We start from the raw sequence: 20,673 nt of genomic DNA, 5'->3' as shown, positions 1-20,673 counted from the left end.
ATTAATATTATCTGGTAACATATGATATCAACTCTTATATCATTTGTCGACGGTAGTGAGACAAAGCGAAGGCGGAGCACCGAGGGAGGCAGGGGCTATTGCGTAAAGCCGACGGAGAGGAGTAGCATGGGAGGTCGATGCCTGTAGAGGGGAAGCGTGTAGGGGTGGAGGGCGTGCAAGCGGAGCAGCAGGAGTTGGCGACGGTGGATCGATGAGATATGTTCGATACTTTCTAGTATCGATTAGATTGACCTCGGTTACCAATTAAAATAACTGGAGTATTTTTTCCGAGGTTATAATTTTATAGATTAATTTTCCTCTAAATAGTAGGGTGACTCGCATATATTATACGTCAACATCGTTACAAATTATATTTGTTCCTGGATTATTATCTAATATTGATTATTTAAAATTTTTTAATTCTAATTTAGATTTTCTTAATTGTATTTCTACGGGGAACCTCATATTAGTTTTCTTTTTTTTAATTCTCAATTTGCATTTGCACTCATATTATAAATTTCAAGTTAAAATTTTAAATTTTACTTTATAACTTATAAGCAACATAAGCAAAAGGACAGGACGATTATAACATGAGGTAATCATAATATATTTTAGAACGCTAGTAGGAGTGATAGAACTCTCGTCAGCGTCAGCCCGTTACTCCCTCTATCCCACAAAAAAACCAATTCTTTGCCCATCATTTGACCATCATCTTATTTAAAAAAATTTTAAGAAATTAAAAAAATTAGCCATACTTAAAATATTGTTCACGATTTATCATCTAATAAAAATAAAAATATTAATCGTAATTTTTTAAATAAGATAAATAGTCAAATATTATAAGTAAAAAGTAAAAGATAGATTTATTTTAGGACAGTAATCAGGTCTTAGGCTCTCTCGGCGATCCGAGGGGATCGGCATCACGGCCAGGTGTCTCACTCCGCTCGCCTCGCATTTGAGTTTACAGGAACCTAAGCAGTCGAACACTAACGCTTTCCTATTCACAAATCGTCACATTGGTAGCAATCAAGCACAAAATGAAACCACAATCCAAATTCGGTCGCCATTAAAAAGAGGGGGAAAAAAAGAACAAGCGTATTGATGTTTTCTATTACAAGACACTGCCATCTATCTGCCCCTCCAAAAGTTAGAGAAATCACGATGGCAGGGCCGGATCCAATGGAACACCGGTCAGTGGTCACTGGCCCCGCACCAAAAACGGACACCGTTGTCGGAGGGCCACCCCGAGAATAGCCACCGTCTCACGTATAAAGCCACCTCGCGTGCGCCTTGCCTCTCATCACCTTTCAAGCGTACCAAATCAAAAAAAAAATCTTTCAAGCGTACCAAGTAACCAACCCAACAGCTGCAGCGGCCATGGCTCGCGCCTTCGCCCTCGTCGTGATCCTCCTCGCCGCCGTCGCGGTGGCGCCGTTCGCGGAAGCCAAGACCGTCACTGCCTCCATCAGCTCCTCCAGGATCTTGGAGTCCTCGACGCCTGCCGAAGCGCCCGCTGAGGGGCCGGCCGGGCCGGCGGCAGCCCCCGGCCCGGCGGAAGAGTCCAGCAGCGCGAGCAGCCCGTCTCCAAGCGCCGCTGACGCCTGAACGAGTAAGAAAGAATGAAGCCCAAGTGAATGATTCTTCGTCCCTGTAATATTGGTCGAACATATATATGCCAACCCCATCGGCATCGACCCATCCTTCATTAAGGCTAACATATATAGCCTCGTTTTGATTATTCTTTTTTTGTTGTCTATTGCTCCCTCTGTATTGATTGACAATAAATGTTAATCATGCAACGTGATGAGTTAATAAAATTTATATAAATATTATCCTGCCCTACTGTTTATTTGGCATGTTAATCAGAAACCAGATACAGAGCTGTAGAAGTAGAAGGCATCTGCAAGCTACAGAAATAGCAAACCATTGTACCTTGCAAAGGAGGCTCAATTCAATACTCAGGGAGGATGCTGTGCCTCCAGCTTCCTGACAATGGCATTGGTTACAGCCCAGTTGAATCCTCGGTACTGAAGCCACCGCACTACGCGTGCACGGCGATTCTCAAGGGGCAGGCTTTGCCCCCGCTGCCACTGTTTAGCTGCCTGGGCAAAGAGATGATCCAATGAATCCTCTGAGATGCCATGCATTGTCTGGTTTGAATGGCCATCTTGGAATACTCTTCTTGTCGCCTGGTCTACTTCTGCATCTGGCACCCCTTTTTGGCGAAGTGCCTAATGCAGACACATATATATTCTCAGTTAAGCTACAAATATGCAGTTATGGAAAATTAGACATGACATGCGTAATGCAATATTCAAAATAGTCAAAAGCCAGCCACATGAAATCTGCCACATAATTAAAATGTCAGTGTTGATCCACCGCTTCACCTAATTGCTAGCAGTGTTGTAAAAGTCAGAAAGCGGACGTCAAACGGACAAGGCACCTTTAAGCGATTATTCAGAATTATGCGGGTAATTTGACATTTACAAATAAATGTACATATATTTAATTGTTTCTTTAGTTTCTAGAAAAAACTGAAAAACATTCTATTGCCAACATTTCCAATATAATCCAATAGACATACCTAAGAACAAGAGGAGATAAAGAAATTTGAGAAATTAGTAAGACGAGGATGCATGACTGGCAGAATGTGTATGCTACTTTGCACTGGAAGTGATGGACCAATACTGACTACTGAGTGATAGAACCATATAACTAAGTTGGGCTGCCAGGTAAAAAAATTTGAGATTTACCGATTTAGGCTCTATTTGGCGATTAGGAGGGATGGGTATGCCGGAAGAGATACCAACCTGTTTTATACGCTTTGGACCCCAAGTTGATGATAGCCATCGGGACCGTGAAAATGATTCCGCATAATAACCATCATTCAGCAGACCCCTTCAGGAACAAAAGAATAAACTTATCATAACTAAGAAATAAATGGGGCTAGGCACATGAAACGTAAATTGTCAGAGCGAATATGCATGTATAGCATCGACAAGTACGACTTAATCTAACACCAAATATTACAGCTGAATTCAGAAGGCCATTTATAGAACTTATGTGGAATCCACATCCAAAAGCATTTGGAGCACTAAGTGAAGTCCAGTTGTGGGATTTCCAAAGACAAGTTCTAAACATAGATGATTACTGCCATTGGTGAGCAAGAAGAATTTTGTGTATATATGCCAGTTGATTCAACTGGGATGGCAATGTAGCATATTATATTCATGTACGTTTATCAGTCAGTGTACTCAACTCTTTCAACAGAAAGGCATTTACCTTGACTTGAAATCAGTAATCACAGAATCAACTGCATTATCAGGAAACTTCTTAGCACGTAGTTTCTTCCTCAACTCTGAGACAGTGAATGCTCTGCTCAAGATAAAAAAGGAGACACATTTCAGAGTTGAATTTCAACAGTAGCACACAATACACTAAAGATATAAGTGATCAGCGAGCTGAGTTTGTAGTGCAGAAACTTCCTTTGGACCATGCATATAGTACTAAAAAATCAAAATAAGACAAGACATCTGATGATGGTGATGATAGCATAAATGAGCAAATACTAGAGCACATCAGCTAGCTGCATATTATATGTTTGATTTTTTTAAAAAAAATGATACGATTTAAATGGAAAATCGCAAAAATAAGGGCTGGAATGCTGGATATCGAAAATTGCAAAAAAAGGGCCCTATCAAACTGAGTCGGGTTCAGATCTGTTTGTTCGACAGGGGGGCTGTTGACACAGCCAAATTCAATGAGGACCTTTGCCCCCTGTCGACGCGATCCAGTTCGACAAGGACCTCTCGAACTGTAGTAGTTTGATAGGGCCCACACCTACACCGGTTTAGGCCCTGTTGAACTCCCCTAGTTCGATATGGCCCTATCGTCCGTCCATTGTTCAATAGGGGCCTATCGATCACGCAAAGTTCGATTGGTCCTATATTCACAATTTTTCTCATCCGACATATTTTTTTGCAAATTTTCATTTGAATAGTATTATTTTTTAATAAAAAATCTATACCCCCTCTGTCCCAAAAAAAACGTATTTTCCGGTTTCCGTGTCCAACGTTTGACCATCCGTTTTATTTGAAAAATTTTCAGGAAATTAGAAAAATATTAGTCACACGTAAAGTACTATTTATGATTTATCATCTAATAAAAACAAAAATATCAATCGCAAAAAAAATTGAATAAGACGAAGAGTCAAAAATTTAAGGTAAAAAGTGAAAAATTGGTTTATTTTGGGACGGAGGGAGTATGTTCTAGGTCTTTGACTTCTTGATCATTGTGCATAATCATGCTTTCCCAGAATACAGGCTTACATTTTTGCACAGCAGAAAGCCATAATTCTTTCCTCGATTCCTTTTTTACATAAGGTTCTTGATTATAGCAGCAAGCAAGATTAAGCAGTAATGCAAAATCTTCACATTATTCAGTGACAACTATGAAATCAAATTCGTGGGACGGTGGGAATACATCACGTAAAGAATATTCACTTAGGTTATAAGTAGCACTCTAGCAGTGTTTCAGTGAGATTCAGATTCCTCCAATATTTTCTGGATATATGTTCAGCTGAAAACCACCTGTTAGTTCTTACCTGGCAGCAAGCAACTCGACTGCAGCCTTCTCCACATCTTTCACCATGCTTTCGCTGATCCCGCCCACCACGTCATCGCTTTCCTCCTCTTCACAGGAAAGCTGTGCGAATCCATCGGCGAAGGTAGCGGGTGCGTCGTCGTCGTCCTTGCCACGAGTCACCTGTTCATCCGAAGTCAACCTCCGCAACTGCTTGTTCCTGGCTGCTGAAAAAGGAACAAGAAGCAGTTGCGCATCTAAACACGGTACAATGAACACGAGCTGAAACATTCTGTAGCTCTCTCGCCGTCTCACCCGCATTCACCTCCCCGTAGTCACCTCGCCGGCAGCAGAAGAACCTCCGCCGCGGAGGCTCGTACCGGAAACGACCAACCCCCTTCGTCCTGAAAGGGCATTTTGAGGAAGTTGAGAAATCGAAAAGGGGATGGGATCCCGTCGTGAGAAAGAGAGGGTGGAGAGGTACCAGCAGGGGTAGGGGATTAGGGCACGGGAGCGGAGGCACAGCCCTAGCTCCGGCCGGAGGTGGAGCAGGCGGCGGCTCGCCGCCAGGGCCGCCATCCTTGGCGGCCGGTGCTCTGACGCCGCCGCAAGACGGAAACAAAACCAGAGCGGCGCGCTTTCTTGGATTTTGTGGTCGTCATTTTGCCTTTTTGTCAGGGGCTTTCGCAAATTTACAATTATCTGTTATCAATGGAACCTTGTCAAAACAGGTGCCACAACTCAAAATTTAAGTATTGCTGTACTATACTACTACCCCCGTCTAAAATACTCCCTCCGTATTTTTTTTTATACGACGTCATTGACTTTTAGGTCTACGTTTAACCATTCGTCTTATTCAAAAAAGTTATATAATTATTAATTATTTTATTATAATATGATTTATTATTATAGAAACTTTAATTATGCATTATAATTTTGCATATTTGGATATAAATTTTGAATAAGACGAATGGTCAAACGTGATTCTAAAAGTCAACGGTGTCATACATAAAAATATGGAGGGAGTAACATGTTTTTGTCTATCCTAACGTGGTCTAACATAAGTCTGTTTTTTGAAAAATTATTTACATAAGTTTATAAAAGAAAAATAAATTAAAAATAAGTAAAGTGGTGGAAAAATGTATTGTGACTTATAAATTGAGTGGTACGTAGTCTTTGGGACAAAGGAGTAATACTCAATTTTTCTAGGTGCTTGTTTAACATGTTTTTTTTCTCGTTATTAATTATGCATTATCCCAGGCATGCTAATAAACGGTTTGTTTCGTGTAAAGTTTTTCTATGTAAAAAAGTTTTCCATCTAACACTTCTAAAGCAAAATTTTAATTAGAGCAAGTTCAATATATAGCCAACTACTAGCTCCAATTCATCTATAGTCAATTTAATAGCCAATTTATACAATAGTTGTCCATAAAACATCAATACATAGTCCCATATGTCATACACACACTCTTAAAGTCCGTGTGCAGCTAGCTATAAATCAGTAACCTACCTCTCTTCTCACTCCCCTCTTATCTCCTTAAAATATGCTTATAGTAGCATGTACTGCTCTTACGTGGTATTCAGTTCAGTCAACTCTCAAAGGTATCAAAAGTTAAGATAATCTGAAAAATCTCGTAAGAAAATAATAGTGCCTATACATTATATTCACTAAGTGCCTATAAATTCTCGCATTGATTGAAAGAAAGAAAACTAAATCATTTGACAATGGTAATTTTCAATTATAACAACGTTCATGAGGTTACATAGTTGTATACAACACACGGTCTTGTTCATGGAATATAACGTCCTATATCACATTTAATTTACTTGTTTTAAACTACAGTATATTTAATTGTGTAAATTGATCGGCACGGTTATATTAAAATTTTGTATTTGTGAAAATAAAGATCGTATGTATTTTTAATTTACCATTTTTAAACTACCGTATATTTGACTGTGCAAATTGATTGGTATAGATGTATATAGAGACCTTTGTATTTATGAAGTAAAGATGTGTATCTATTTTTATATTAAATACTAGTAGATGGTATTTGATAGTGCTGATCGATTGATATATAGTTATAAAAAAAATACAACTATACATATTAAAGCTATAGAGTTAGGCTACGTTCGGTTGCCAGATATATAACCGGCGTGAAAATTGTATTAATATATTAGTACATAATTAATTAATTATTTGTTATAGAAAATTGTGAAATAGATTAATATGATTTTTAAAACAACTGTCCTATAGAAAATTTTGAAAAACATTTCATTTAATGGATCGGGAAGCGTGCGTGTGAAAAAAAGAAGAATATGGCTAAATTGAAGGCGGTGCCGAACGCGGCCTTAGTATATCGAATATAATTCTACTTCCAAAAACCTTATATAAGTACAAAACACAACTGTACTTATGGAATCAGACTAAGGCCGCGTTCGCCGTCCCCCACTAGTTAACTTATCCCCTCTCGTTTTTCGCGTACATGCTTCCCAAACTACTAAACGGTGTATTTTTTGCAAGAAATTATATAGGAAATTTGTTTTAAAAAATCATATTAATATATTTTATATTTTTTAATAATTAATAATTAATTAATCATGTACTGATATATTTTAGGGCATAAGTTAACTAACGGTCACCGGCTGAACGTGACCTAACTTGTAGAGGACATCCGAAGACTTTCTGATACTAACTAATATTCATATGTGTGCTAATAAATCTATACATATATATATATAAAACATCGATATAAATAAATTTAGATAAATCTATAAGATTTTATAATATGGAATGAGATGGAATATGTATAGGAAATTAGAAACTAGGATATTATATGAAATCATCAGTTGTATAAGGAGAAAAAAATCGATCGCTTTGCCCTTGTGTTTTTTTTTCTTCATCAGAAAACCCCGAAAAGCACCGAAAGGCGAATCTAAACGCGTCCAGCGTAAGCATCACGCGAGTCGTCGGCGCGCGCGGATCCCCCATCGGACGGCCAACGTCGCCCCGGCGCCCTATAAATTGGGGCCCCGTCTCCCCCACCCAAATCCCCCCCGACTCCTCGCAGCTTCCTCTTGTCTTGTGGCCGACCCGCCTCGCCACGCCGTCGCAGCCGAGGCTCCCCCACCCGCAGGGAGAGAGGCCGGCGGCCGCCGCTTCCACTGACCCCCACCGGAGCGCCCCGTCGCCGGTCGGTACGCGGATCCCTCGGCTCCCTCCCCCCCCCTCTCGATTCGTTCGGTTCTGAATCTGTGGAGCCCTAGGGTTGATCTGTGGATTTGTGGCTAGGGTTTGATCGATGGCGTCCAAGAGGATCCTGAAGGAGTTGAAGGACCTGCAGAAGGACCCTCCCACCTCCTGCAGCGCAGGTGATTTGATCTCTACCGCGCTGGATTTCGTCTAGATCTTGCCGGATTCGGCTGGCGCTGGGCATGTTTGCGTTTAGATGGTGTATTTGTGGGACGCATTTATATTAGAATGATATTTGAGGTTAGTGAGTTATGATTGTGATGATGCATGTGTTATGTTTGTGAGGATGATGTGGTTGTAGATACTGAGTAGTTACTTTTATGGACGAATATGTAGAAACTGTTTGTACTATGAGTAGCTTCTGGTGCCATCTTTAGACAACAGCCTAGAACATGCTAGATCATATTGTGTGCATTATGTACTCTCCAACTGTGGATATTCCAAAACCATCATAATCACAACATTGATCAATTAGTGCAGGTAATGAGGAAAGCTACTATAGACTCATCACGAGAGTTCCATTTGATGTGTCTGGCAATTCATGATCCCTGACTAGAAAAGAGTTTCTATTTAAACAGTACCTACTTGAGAAAAAAGATAAATAGGCAGATCTACTACTAGGGAATGTAGTACTTCATTCATTCAATGGACACCTTGTGCGTTTTGTGTGCTGGTTTCCGATGATCTGTGTAAGCTCCAGCAGATTCAATGCTTTAGTAATCATATCCCACATGAATGTATCCACATTTCAGTTTGCATTTGATCAAATTTCTTACTGAACTTGTTTGGACAATGCACCTCTTTAGCTCAGGCAGTCACTGTAGGATAAACATTACTTGCCTGCTTACTCTTTAACCAGCTTTCACATTATTTGAACAGAATACTCATCTCTTGCTGACTACTTGATTGTCTATTGTCAGGTCCCGTGGGTGAGGACATGTTCCATTGGCAAGCCACTATCATGGGCCCCTCAGACAGCCCATTTGCCGGTGGGGTATTCTTGGTGAACATTCATTTCCCACCGGATTATCCTTTTAAACCACCGAAGGTAATTTCTTTGCTTTCAGAGTTCAAAGGAAGTTTATTTCAATGTTGTTTAGAACTGCAGTTACGTGGTAACATGAGCTATTGGGGATCCTTGAAAACACATTATTTGCTTTTATGTTCTAATGTTTAGGCTATAATCTGAAATTCAAATAATAATAACCTTATTGAATTCAATGCCCAAAAAATATCATTGTGTAGGTTCATTGTTATAATGTTTAGAAGTTACATGATAACATGAGTTCTTGTGGTCCCAAACACAATATTTGTTACTATGTCTATTTCACAATGTAAGACTTTCTAACATCGTCTATATTCATATAAATGCTATTGAATCTAGACATATATACAAATAATATACATTGATCAATAGAAATGGATGAATCTAAGCATAGCTAAAATGTCTTATAATATGAAACGGAGGGGGTATATCTGTTCTCTCTTGGTTTATTCTCTTGGATATTAATGTGTAGGTTACAATCTTATTTACAGGTCTCTTTCCGCACCAAGGTTTTCCACCCGAACATTAATAGCAATGGCAGTATTTGCCTTGACATTCTCAAGGAACAGTGGAGTCCTGCTCTTACCATATCAAAGGTAATCAGCATGAACTGCTTGATTGAAGGTCCAACATTTTGCTCCTTCTATGGCCCCTGACGTATTATGTGCTTGTTTATGTTAAACAGGTCCTCCTGTCAATCTGTTCACTGCTGACGGACCCCAACCCAGATGACCCGTTGGTGCCAGAGATTGCTCACATGTACAAGAATGATAGGGCCAAATACGAGTCCACTGCTCGCTCCTGGACGCAGAAGTACGCCATGGGCTAGAAAGTCAGCCAAACTGGTGGACGTGTCGAAACCCAACGACGTTATCAGCTAAATAACCCACAAGTCACCCTCCCCCAACGAAGTATGAATGGACTTTTGAGGCCGTTGTGCCCAGTTGAACTCATATGTACCCTACCTTGTGAAGTCCGTTTCAGTCTGGTAGTCTGTTCTACTTGACTGTTCTGTTATTTAAGTTGCTTCCTAAATCATATTTATTATTCGTGCTTGTCGGTGCGGTAGCAACTATTTAAATGCTTAGAAACTGTGTTATCAGCACGGCTCAAATGAAGAATTTGCGTGTTTCTGAATGTAGTTCAGGTTCAGCTCAAATTTTGGTTAACTTAAGACCCATATGATAAACAGTGATGCTTAGACGAGAGGGTTCTGCCTAAAAATGATCATTTTTAGTCATTTCGTCGAGGTTGGGTTCAGGCTAAAAATGGATTGCGTCGAGAATACTCCTGATTTGAGTATTCACAAGGGACGACGGTAGATTCCAAGTGAAAGCACCGAGTTCTTTTTTTTTCCCTTTTTAAACAGTAAATTATTGAAATTTGATCGAAACTTGAAGTGAAATTTCAAAGTTACAACGAGTGATAAAAGTTGATTCCGAGTAAAATTTCTAGTGGTTACTTTTATTGAAACAGTAGAACTTAATTGAAATTGGATCAAACTTTGGCTAATACTACCACTATGTCTTTGAGGTATGGTAACTTTATCACTGACATCTACTATGGATCAAATGAGATACGATCTTTAAAGTTTAGTTTAAACTAAACAAACCTAAATTTAGGGGACGTTCCTTTTTATGTTTTCTAAATTATTGTCTATTTCAATCAGGGAGACGGGGGCTTTAACCCCCAGAAGAATATCTCAACTGTAAGATGTGCTTTGACAACAAACAGCAGAGGTCTTAATGTGGCAATCAACAACGTACATCGTCTTGGCGCATTTCCTTCAACAACATCCTATATTCCTATAAGGCTAAGGCTATAACAACAATAGTATATTATGTATTTACCTATAATCCATTTCTACACATTTGACTTCACTTGTGTTCTTTACATCTGGGACTATATAGGCTATATTGCTATGTACCATATTCTGGATGTGGAGCAGCTAACAGACAGCCCCATGTTTATTTCCCCTCATCACGGACTCTTCCCGTGCAATCTTTATAGGTACAGTTATATGGCTCTATTACCACACGTTCACAAAAGATGGACCATTGCGACGAGTCTTCTGGCGGAACTGCTTCTTCTTGACGCACCATGCCTCAGTGAAAGTGCTTACCTAAGCAGGCAAATGATAAAACTAAGTAGCAACAATTGATAACAAGAATCAATGATCAAGGAGGTAAATGCTGTCCTTACATTGCTAATCATTTTTGCGCCAAACCAGGCAGAATCGGTGCCAAACGGCGGAGGGAGAACCCTTATTCCTTCTGAAATATGCGCTGGAAGAAGTTCACGAAGCTCCTTTTCCAGTCTCTCTGATATATATAACAGAGATGACGTCATTCACAAAGAAACTACATCATACTCACATCTGATTTTCAGTTTATTTTCAATTCAATTATTTCTGATCTTCTCAGCATTGGAAAAGTATAAGGTACCATACCTGATAATCCAGGTAAGCATGAAGATCCACCGGCTAAAACAACTGTCTTGTACCAGTTGTCATCACCGAACACTTCGGAATTGTAGCAGTGATCCATACATAGTGATACTGCTTTGTGCAAGCCCATAGCACGCCTGCAAGGTTAGCATTGAGCAACCATAGTTGAACCGCATAAAAGCATATATTAGGCAATATGACAGATAAAGACATACGCTCCTCCAATCTGGGGCTGGAAAAGGATTTCAGCAGCCTTGAACCTTTCTTCAGACAGAGTAAACCATCCTTCACCATCCACTTCACAGGAAGCTTGTGTATCTTTGCGTAGTTCTGCTTCATAATCAGCCGCCACGTAACAAAGTTTCTTTATACATGAGAGAGAGGTAAAGCGTGTGTCAGCTGTCAAGTGAAATTCAAGGTTAACCCTGACTAATAGGTCCCCAGGCACAGTTAGTTGGACTGTAGCTATCAGGTAAGATCCACCCAAACTGTCTTGGCATAAGCAAAACTTTACCTCCTTGATGGTTCGAACAGTGTACAGTGACTCAAAAGTTATCTCTCTCTGCTGCATTAGTTCCTTCAGAAATCCAGTAAGTTTGAGGGCACCTTGCCCCACAGTTTCAACACCTATCTCATGCATTACTGTACCTTGAAATACTGTTGAAGGAACATTGTATAAGAATGGCAACAAGAAATGAGTATTTTGGCCTTTTGAAACACTATGCTGATACAGTAGAACCTAATGATAGATATATTCATCAAGACATTTATGCATTGCTTTTATATAAGCTAAGGTACTCTATTGATTTTATCTAACTAAACAATACTTCTCATTAGTTTCTGAAGACAGTTGAAGCATGTAAGATTGTAACAGACTCGATAGCATTTCCCAATATTTAGAGAAAATCTCAGTAAATGGAAATAAGTACAATCAACTGCATCACGAAGGATTCATGAATTAAACTGATGTTAAGTACTCACTAGGAACTATAGATGTGGAATTAAATCCAATATTGACAACAATACCAGAAGTCCGTTTAGCAGCATACAGAGCTAGAACAGCCTGCAGGCAAATGGCAATGGGATATTATCATCAAAAACATATACAGAAAATTAATGCAGTATACATGGTATGAACATAAATGGATATTTTCTCAAAAATTGTGTGCTTCAACTACAACACCAGAGATGTGGTTTAGCTTGAAGACATAATATCAAATATATACCCTATACAAAGCAATCAGTTTTAAAAATGCAACTTGGGCTACAGCTCATGAATCATGATGGTGCAAGGCAATTAAACGAACAATTCAATTTTCTAAAAGCTAAATCCAGGACAAATTTTCTTCAAATATTGAATCCTCAACAAAGTTCACTTAAATGACAATGATGAATAAGCACCTAATGAACTGCAAAAGATATCAAGGGATGCGACATGGATGCATCTGACTGAGAAAACATCAAAAGAAAATAAACATAAGAATGCATACCTGATCAACAGCACAAACAGCAGGAACATTCATATCAAACAGAACCGAGTATAATGTCTCCTTGTATTGCTTTCTTGAAGCCCTAGCAGACTCAGTATCTGTGAAATTTTGAATTAGACTTTTGCAGCAAAAAGAAGTTGGCATTAGCTTATCAACAATAGTCAATTCATATGTAAGTGGAATAGGAAAAACAAGGGAGTTGATGGGATGTGCAACACTAATACCCTCCTCCCTCTATTTAAGGAGAAAATTGACTTGGTATGGTCTTATGAAATGAATTTGACCATAAATTTCTCTTGTACTATACTATTTTCAAATAGAGAACTGCCAACCAGAAAATGGAACCAACAGAAAATATACATACAGTACTAACCATCTGAGTGGCAGAGTGGAAGAACAACAATAATTGGTTGAGTGGAAGGCTTTACTTGCATCCTGTCAAATTCAAAGTTTTCATGATAAGACTGATGCATTAATCCAATGCAAACAGAAAAAACAAAATCCTTTCACGGACATAAAAAGATATATGTTCTGGATAGATATGCGGTAGCTAAGGCAAGTCTAATCAGATGAAATAAACAAGTTGTACTTTGAAGAGATCTAGAACCTGGTGTAGATTGTAGACAAGAAGTGACGAAGCCTTGCATACATAGGCGACTCAATGTTGCCAAATTCCTAGATTTGATCCCAACATAAATAACAATTGAACAATATCTCTTATTGATTGAACTAAAACAAATACTCGTGTTTATAAATCAACTTTGGTCATTGTGATGGCACAAAATGACGGGACTATGCCATTAGGATGTGGTAGCTGGTGTTGGTAGCTTACCATGAATGTGGCACAGCGTCCAGATGGAGCAGCATACTTGCTCCATCCATATTTACAATATCCCGATCCACCTTAGTAAGAAAACACCAGAAATGCATCATTTCGAAGGGGGAGAACTAATACAGAGTCTCTCTTCCATTGCAAATGCAAAGGCAACCGACTAAGCATATATACTCCACAGACCACACCCTTTATAATGTATAAGTATAAATAAGAACTTTTGTAATTGAAAACTCAGACGAAGCAATCAATGTGGACCGCACTCGCCATTCTACTATTCACTGTCTACTTTTATTAATCTTTGCTTAATGTTTATTTAAAGCATACATAACTGTGCAGTATGGATCATGGGTGTCAAGGAGAATCATAGCCATACCATCGACTATAATCGAACCCGGAACCACCGCTCGTCGGCTGTAAACATTCTTGAACGAAAGCTGCCGCTGCGGCGAGCTATCGTAATACAGCCTACAAGTGCACAACGAAGATGTTAGGTAAGATACTACTACTCCTAACAACCAGGGAGGCAACGGGAGAGGCGGTACCCGGGGTGGAAGGCTGGGCCAGCAGCGAGGTGGGTCTCGGCGAAGACGACGAGCTCCCACGGATCGGGGCCGAGGCGGAGGAAGAAGGCCCACAGGCCATTGTCGGAGGCGAGCAGGCGCCAGGTGCGGCACACGGCGGTGGAGCGCGCGGCGTCGGCGGGGCCAAGCAGGCGCAGGATCTGGGCGAGCACGTCGATCGGGAGCGCGTCGAGCGCGCCGAGCGACCCGTACTCCCCGGCATGCTGCGGGGCGCCGCGGCGGCGCAGGGGGGAGGAGGAGGCCTGCCGCGGCGTCGCGTCGGGCTGCGCCACCGCGCGGGCGAGCACGGAGCCCCACACCTTGCGGAGCAGCACCGCCATGGGGGGGCCGGGCGGGGCGGGCGGCTAGCTACATGCGGCGCCGGCGCGGGGGGTGGGGAGGGTGGGATCGCGGAGGAAGGCGAGGCCGAAGCGAAGGCACCGGAAGTTTTGGAGAGCGGGTGGATGGGTCCGGCCGGGCGGGGGGATGAGATGATCCACCACTCACGGGCGGCACGGTGGTGCGGAGGAGTGACTGCGACGAGTGGCCCGCGCGGCTCCAGCGTGGCAGCCGTCCCCCGTTCTTCTCGGTGAACTCGCGCGCCACCGGGTACCGGGAGCCGTGTGTTTTGTGGATCAGTGCTACGTGTCAGGATCGAGTCAACGCGTGGAATTTGTTGGACTTTTAGGCTTTTTCTCCCACGAGGCTTTGATATTTTTGGATGGTGTGGTTTTGTAAGAGCTGCTCCCTCCGTTCTATGTCGTAAAGATTTTCAGGAAAATTCAATCATTCATATTTATATGAATAATAATATATAGAAATATATAATCACTCTATTTCACTTTCAAGATTTATCTAAATCATAGGAGATAAGTTTGGTTAAATTTAAAGATGTTTAACTTATAATCAGCCCACGGTGCTATAATACAAATAGATTATATTGCTAAAAATTTTACTTTAGAAGTATCCGATGAGGATTTTTTTAGATATAATTTTTCTACATGAACGTTTGTTTAGGAGTTTGGAAGTGCGACCATTGTAATCCATTTGAAAGGAACAGTATCCTTATCTCTCTATCGTGCTTGCCAGCTACAGTCAGGCTTGGAAATTTAAGAATTGCTTCCATTCTAGTTTTTTTTATCGTATCTATTTTCTGACGTTCGCTTTTAGCATATGTGCCAGTTTTATTTATATGTTATTTTTGTTGCTTGGTATATTTTCTTCACGACTAATCAGACGCACAGTTCACATAATTCTTTAAAGATATTTAGCGATAACATCTCCATTTTTAAAATACAGATAGTAGTACAACTCTTCGGGAGTTGCGTGTTCGTTGCTGGACATGGCATGCTATTCTTTGTATCTAGTGGCAGATTGATAGGTTATCCACCTAATCAGACTAATCTGGTGATCGACCTCACTCAGCAGTTCATTCAGGTCACCCACTTGGGTAGAGAAAAACAGCAGGAGAACAAGGCTTCCAGCCTCGGTTAAGCCCGCCCCATGTGTGAAGTCTGAACTAGTACAATAATAACACTATCATTAACAACGAGGGCGAAGATTAACTTAATTAACGCTTCCTGCGTCACACCGTCAATTGACGACATCTTTACGCAGTACGGAGCATAATTAACATAACAAATACGGTTCGGACAGCAACTTTTTTTTAGTGGAGTACTTTTATGCTCTCCTTCGTTACTGTGCCATCCACTTCCAGATCGTTCTGGAGCCGAGCACACCCCCAAACCCAAATTCGCACGAACAGTTCGGATTCGGCGTCGTCAGTGCAATCAGATACTTGAAACTATTCCAAAAGGTTCTCAAAAAAAAAGAGAGACTATTTCAAAAAGGCAGGAGATTTAGGGGAATTATGCTTCTTTAAACAGTAAGGTTCGCAAAATCTCATGCCTCATCGACACCAAAAAGAAATGGCACAAAACTATCTGCACATAGCTAGCGTTCCTGTCTCTCCTGTATGTCCAGTAGCAAAGTGGAGTAGCAACCATATACACACACAACTAAACACATCGTCATCGTAGCCGAGCAAGGCCAGCCGGAGAATCAGCCAAGGGATAGGTGAGGAGTGCAAGCGTGCGACACCCAACCACCGCCACGTTCGGACCACGTCGCGATCAGTGACCGCCGGTGAGGTTGATGGCAGGCACCACCGCACCAGGCAGGAGAGCTGCAAATGCACAAGGCTGGCGGCGGCGCCATCAGCAGATGACGCACGAGTTGGGGTCATCCTCGGTGCTGTGGACGACGTACTGCGGCGGGTAGTAGTGCGTCGCCGCGGCCGCCGCCGGCGCGACGTGCCACGGCGGGTACCCGACGAACTTGACCTCCGGCGGCTTCTTCTCGTCTTTCTTTTCTTCCTTCTTCTCCTCCTTCTTCTCCTCCTTGGCCGGACCCACGGAGAGGAGGCTCGCCGCCGTCCAGCCGCCCTTCCGCAGCTTGCCGACGACGTCCACGGGGTCGACGTCGCCGACGACCGTCAGCTTCTGGGCCTTCATGTCCATGGAGATCATGTCGATGCCTGCAGTTACATACTTCTTATCAGATAGCGCTCAATCTTCATCAGAGAAAAGAACAGGGCTTTTATCGAAACGTTCAGCGAGTAATCGCTCTTAAGCTCCCTTCCAGTTTGCAGTTATGAATCACTTGGTTCAATTAATAAGCGGCAGTTCTCGTCTTGCCGGTGAAGAAGCAGGGCACAGGTGGAAATCGAGGTCAAAGAAGGGTAAAATTCAAGTCAGAAATGGAGCATACCGTGGAGAGCGGAGACAGCTTTGAGCGCCTTTTGCTTATCCTTGTCATCGTGCAGGTCCAGCTTCAGCACAAGCTTCTGCAGTTATCAGACAAACCAGTGATGAGCAATCAAGAGCTGCAACAAACACATCACACACACACGCACAACACAAACGGCAAAACCGAACTACGACTCTGAACTCTACAGCAATCAGTTACCTTCATGGCCATGGCAGGGCGCTGACAACTGACTCTTCAGAAATTCAGAAGCACGCAGACGCTCTTATTACGGACTGGTCTTTCTTTGATCCGAAGTTCAGCAGAGTGACAAATGATCGGGCGGAGGTGACAAGGAGAGGCTTGTGGCCTTTGTCGCGGCGATGTTTTCTATGGGCAACGAACAAACCGAAGAAATAACCGGCGTGGCACGAGACGAGAGGAGGAGGAGGTGGAGGCGGCTGGATTTATAGCCAGGCCGTGGCATCGCGGAGCGCGTCACCCACCCACCACACTCGCAGACCGGGCGACCCGGCGCAAAGCCCAGTCGCGCGCGTCGTACGCGACGCGAAAAGGAAAAACGCCCCAAAGGCTCCGCTTCTTTTCGCCAAAAACACAAAGCCGCGCGCGGGCGAAGGAAACCGCGACGAAGCCACGAAGCGGCGAACCATCCACGAATGTTATCGCAAACTCGCAGTACTAGTGCCGTGGATTGGGTTCCAGTGACCACGTGGTTAGCTATCGCAAGCTCGCAGTTGGAGATTCGTGTGTTGCGGCGCAGCAAGTTGGAGTTTGGACTGGAACGGGGACGGCGGCCTGACCGGTGACGCGATCGGGTCAATCGGCGGCTCGCCGCGACGGGAACACGGCCAATGCGCGTTGCCTGCCGCGAAGACCCGATGGGATCGCGTCCTTGTCGCCGTGTCCGTGTGCTGCTTGCTCACCGCGAGAATCTTGACTGACTTTGAGATCTGTCAGAACTCAGAAGTGAATTTACCGCTATCGCTACCGAGCCGTTAAATGAGTGCGGTGTAGTGACAATTTAATTAGTAAATGGTTAGTCAGACACTCACACAGTGACACTCGACCACTGGCCGCCAACCAAACACGACCCACTAGTGACAGAATGAGCCAGGTTTGAATGCTGCTGCTACCGTAGGTCTCAAGATTTTCCATTTGGAATTGTTACGATCGGTCGGCTCGTCATCAAGGAGAGGGACGTAGGAGGACTTTATATCTCCCAGCAATTATCTCAACGTGCATTCAAGATTAGGGAGGAAGGAACGATTCTTGATCACATGTTCAAACAGCCTTTATGAATCTATCGCGCGTCCATCCGTCAGCTTACGTAGAAATCAAACCAACCCAAAACTGCTGTTGTCAAAAAACAAAACTGATTGCTTAGTCCAATTCATGCCTGGAAATTTCGCGACACGGCGACAGATGAAAAATGTTCGACCCTTTTCAAGTTGCACGTATTCTCTATCACCTTTTGAATATTTTGATCCAAAAGAGCGTGATCCCGATGAAATTTGTAAGGCATCGAGAACGTCACTGGCTCACTGCACCACAAAAGGAGAAGAGACTTTGGAGAATCCGATCAAACACTGGCAACAAAAGATTCTCGCCGCGTCGAGTTCGATCTGAACTCTGAAACAAGTGCACGATTCTTTTCTGCTCGTGACTCGTCCTTCCCATGATTGCCTTGCAAAACAAGCACATATATGGTAATATTAAAACCCTGAGTTCAATTCAAATTGGAATGGTTCAGACGTTTAGTGATCCGTTTTCCACTGATAAAATGAAATTGGAACTGGTCTCACGAACGAGCTATTCAGCACAGAGCAGTCACATTGTGACCCACCCGATGCTGTCATATGCCAAGGTGTAGTCCACCTTCGCTCCAGCCATTTTCGCACGAACAGGATATGCAGTTGACCAGCTCCAACTTGGCGTGCGCCGTGCGCGAACCACACCACATGAATGTGGATAAAAATCACGTTAAACTTCCGTAACTTTAACTATAAATAACTTTTAAAAATTTACGATATGATAAAAGATAGTAGTGGTGGTAACTAGAATTAATAATACGTGGGCCATTAATCAGTATAATATATGTGAAATGCTTCGCCTACTTTTTGTACCCGTAGCTCTATAACTTCTTATTTTTCTAAGATGCTATTTTTCATTTTGTTTTTAGATGAGAGATTTTTTTTGTACTTTTAAACATGGTATAAACATATGTGATTTTGTTCCAACTAATTAAAAATATTTTTAATAAGAATTAATTTTGCTAATTTAAATAATCTGTTGCGACGCACGGGTATTTAGCAAGTAATCTCAAACAACATTTCAATGATATTGTAAATCTTGTTGATGTATATATATTACAATAGCAAACATTGATCAAAGCTATTTTACAAGATCTGTTTGTATCCAAAACAATAAATGTTTTTAAACTAAAGGGAGTCTTACTGTAGCATTAGACCGCTGTTGTTCCTAGCACCAATCCACCACAATAGATTACTGGTACAGTGATCTGCATGATGTTGATAGCTATTAGCCGGTGGATTTCAAACCGTCGGCAAAACAAAATATGGTCACCGAAAGCACCCTGAAACCAGAGTAAAAAATTGCCGGTCACAGTCCGTAGCTTAGCTAACAATGAATTATGTCTTAATCCGTGATAGCATTCACCAAGGACCACGCAGTGAGTGGGATATTATTAAGGGTTTTCTGTCAGTAACCCCATAACTAATATTAGCAACAAAATTTGAGAGTGACAAGGTGATTGATAAGATCACCATCACTGGCTTGGCTTCTAATTCTGGCCAACCTGATGCACGCATGGTTCCTAATAGAACAAAACGACCGGAAATTTAGATGGTCAAATTGTACATCTAGAAGTTGAATTTGCTGATAGCTGGGTTGAGTCCCATTAGTTTCCTGCTATTCGGAAATAGTACTGAACAGCGATCGTTTCTGTTAATTATCCTTGCTCTGCACGCTATAGAGCTTTGCACGGCTATCTGACCGCTTGCATAATTGAATTGTCAAAACAACGAAAAACACACGACTCAACCAGTATGCAACTTGTTGTTACAAAACTAGGGTTAGGCGAAAAGCAGACAGCTACAGCCTTGCCAGTTGCCACCACCATACCGTTGATATTATCCACCTGAAACAGAGGCCCAAACCAATATTATTTTTATATGATTGTTTTGTTTTTTTTTTCAAAAATCCTCTCAACTTATGAATACTAATAGATTATGATAATATATTAGTTAGTGGGTTGTAGCTCTGTTGAGTAATTGTTAAGTTCCATCCAAATTTTAACTTTAGAGTTAAATTTTAGAGTTGATTTTAAGATGTTCGTATTGTAATTTGCTTTTCATTGATGCCCCTTCAATCACTAATAAATAAATGTGTGTGAGGCTTATATGTGGGTATCCTTTTATTGTTGTTTATCTTTTCTATGGGAGATTTACACGTGAGCCCCTCTATTTTTATTTATTCATTTATTCAGACATAAATGCCACGTAAACACCACGTCACATAAAAAACTAGGTTAAATACCACGTAGACGCCACGCAGGACAAAATCATCATTAAAACCATTCAGAAAGTACTTACACTGGTGTTAATAGTTGATGTCCTAAATTCGGTTTTATTGGCTAAAGTAACTCGGCCAACATTGAGAGACCGAAAATAAACTTTTTCCT

At 41.7% G+C, this 20,673-nt stretch overlaps 4 protein-coding genes across 6 annotated transcripts; 1 reads left to right on the top strand and 3 right to left on the bottom strand.

Moving 5' to 3' along the window:
* Positions 1-876: 876 nt before the first annotated feature.
* On the bottom strand, positions 877-5,227 carry LOC102706745. Of its 2 annotated transcripts, none has more exons than XM_040522940.1 (6): positions 5,066-5,227; positions 4,897-4,985; positions 4,604-4,808; positions 3,283-3,375; positions 2,811-2,898; positions 877-2,231 (listed from the first exon to the last, which is right to left on the bottom strand). In XM_040522940.1, the coding sequence occupies exons 1-6, from the start codon at positions 5,158-5,160 to the stop codon at positions 1,959-1,961; spliced, it is 843 nt and encodes a 280-aa protein (XP_040378874.1). In that variant the 5' UTR covers positions 5,161-5,227; the 3' UTR covers positions 877-1,958. The 2 variants fall into 2 exon arrangements, with proteins under 2 accessions (XP_040378874.1, XP_040378875.1); XM_040522941.1 differs by having other exon boundaries at positions 4,604-4,805.
* A 2,399-nt stretch (positions 5,228-7,626) lies between these two features.
* Positions 7,627-9,975, top strand: LOC102706279 (ubiquitin-conjugating enzyme E2 28). 2 transcript variants are annotated; one of them, XM_006652921.3, is made up of 5 exons: positions 7,627-7,776; positions 7,871-7,950; positions 8,752-8,879; positions 9,368-9,472; positions 9,562-9,975. In XM_006652921.3, exons 2-5 carry the CDS (start codon positions 7,881-7,883, stop codon positions 9,703-9,705), a joined length of 447 nt encoding a protein of 148 aa, XP_006652984.1. In that variant the 5' UTR covers positions 7,627-7,776; positions 7,871-7,880; the 3' UTR covers positions 9,706-9,975. The 2 variants fall into 2 exon arrangements, with proteins under 2 accessions (XP_006652984.1, XP_006652985.1); XM_006652922.2 differs by having other exon boundaries at positions 7,634-7,772.
* Positions 9,976-10,514: 539 nt separating this feature from the next.
* On the bottom strand, positions 10,515-14,658 carry LOC102706001 (actin-related protein 8). Its single transcript, XM_006652920.3, has 12 exons — positions 14,190-14,658; positions 14,021-14,112; positions 13,645-13,715; positions 13,420-13,487; positions 13,186-13,247; positions 12,813-12,910; positions 12,304-12,385; positions 11,837-11,979; positions 11,538-11,686; positions 11,326-11,459; positions 11,079-11,197; positions 10,515-10,998 (listed from the first exon to the last, which is right to left on the bottom strand). The coding sequence occupies exons 1-12, from the start codon at positions 14,546-14,548 to the stop codon at positions 10,906-10,908; spliced, it is 1,470 nt and encodes a 489-aa protein (XP_006652983.2). The 5' UTR covers positions 14,549-14,658; the 3' UTR covers positions 10,515-10,905.
* A 1,355-nt stretch (positions 14,659-16,013) lies between these two features.
* Positions 16,014-17,407, bottom strand: LOC102705715 (heavy metal-associated isoprenylated plant protein 39-like). Its single transcript, XM_040523411.1, has 3 exons — positions 17,175-17,407; positions 16,977-17,052; positions 16,014-16,743 (listed from the first exon to the last, which is right to left on the bottom strand). The coding sequence occupies exons 1-3, from the start codon at positions 17,184-17,186 to the stop codon at positions 16,424-16,426; spliced, it is 408 nt and encodes a 135-aa protein (XP_040379345.1). The 5' UTR covers positions 17,187-17,407; the 3' UTR covers positions 16,014-16,423.
* Positions 17,408-20,673: the final 3,266 nt, after the last annotated feature.

This window comes from Oryza brachyantha, chromosome 4 (genome assembly GCF_000231095.2).
Source record: "Oryza brachyantha chromosome 4, ObraRS2, whole genome shotgun sequence".
NCBI lineage: Eukaryota > Viridiplantae > Streptophyta > Magnoliopsida > Poales > Poaceae > Oryza > Oryza brachyantha.
Note: the sequence above shows the minus strand (reverse complement) of the source record. Positions and strands in the feature narration are given on the sequence as shown.

Bases quoted from the DNA above. Each gene is read 5' to 3' on its own strand.
- LOC102706001 (XM_006652920.3), bottom strand. From the start codon at position 14,548: ATGGCGGTGCTGCTCCGCAAGGTGTGGGGCTCCGTGCTCGCCCGCGCG. The intron at 12,386-12,812 runs GTATGCATTCTT...ATTTGCCTGCAG, and splicing joins CTGTTTGTGCTGTTGATCAG to GCTGTTCTAGCTCTGTATGC. The intron at 11,687-11,836 runs GTAAAGTTTTGC...TCATGTATAAAG, and splicing joins CTGTTCGAACCATCAAGGAG to AAACTTTGTTACGTGGCGGC.
- LOC102706745 (XM_040522940.1), bottom strand. From the start codon at position 5,160: ATGGCGGCCCTGGCGGCGAGCCGCCGCCTGCTCCACCTCCGGCCGGAG. The intron at 4,809-4,896 runs GTGAGACGGCGA...TTCCTTTTTCAG, and splicing joins CTACGGGGAGGTGAATGCGG to CAGCCAGGAACAAGCAGTTG. The intron at 2,232-2,810 runs GTTGGTATCTCT...TGTCTGCATTAG, and splicing joins GTCCAAAGCGTATAAAACAG to GCACTTCGCCAAAAAGGGGT.
- LOC102706279 (XM_006652921.3), top strand. From the start codon at position 7,881: ATGGCGTCCAAGAGGATCCTGAAGGAGTTGAAGGACCTGCAGAAGGAC. The intron at 7,951-8,751 runs GTGATTTGATCT...GTCTATTGTCAG, and splicing joins TCCCACCTCCTGCAGCGCAG to GTCCCGTGGGTGAGGACATG. The intron at 9,473-9,561 runs GTAATCAGCATG...TATGTTAAACAG, and splicing joins CTGCTCTTACCATATCAAAG to GTCCTCCTGTCAATCTGTTC.
- LOC102705715 (XM_040523411.1), bottom strand. The intron at 16,744-16,976 runs GTATGCTCCATT...ATGTAACTGCAG, and splicing joins AGCTGTCTCCGCTCTCCACG to GCATCGACATGATCTCCATG.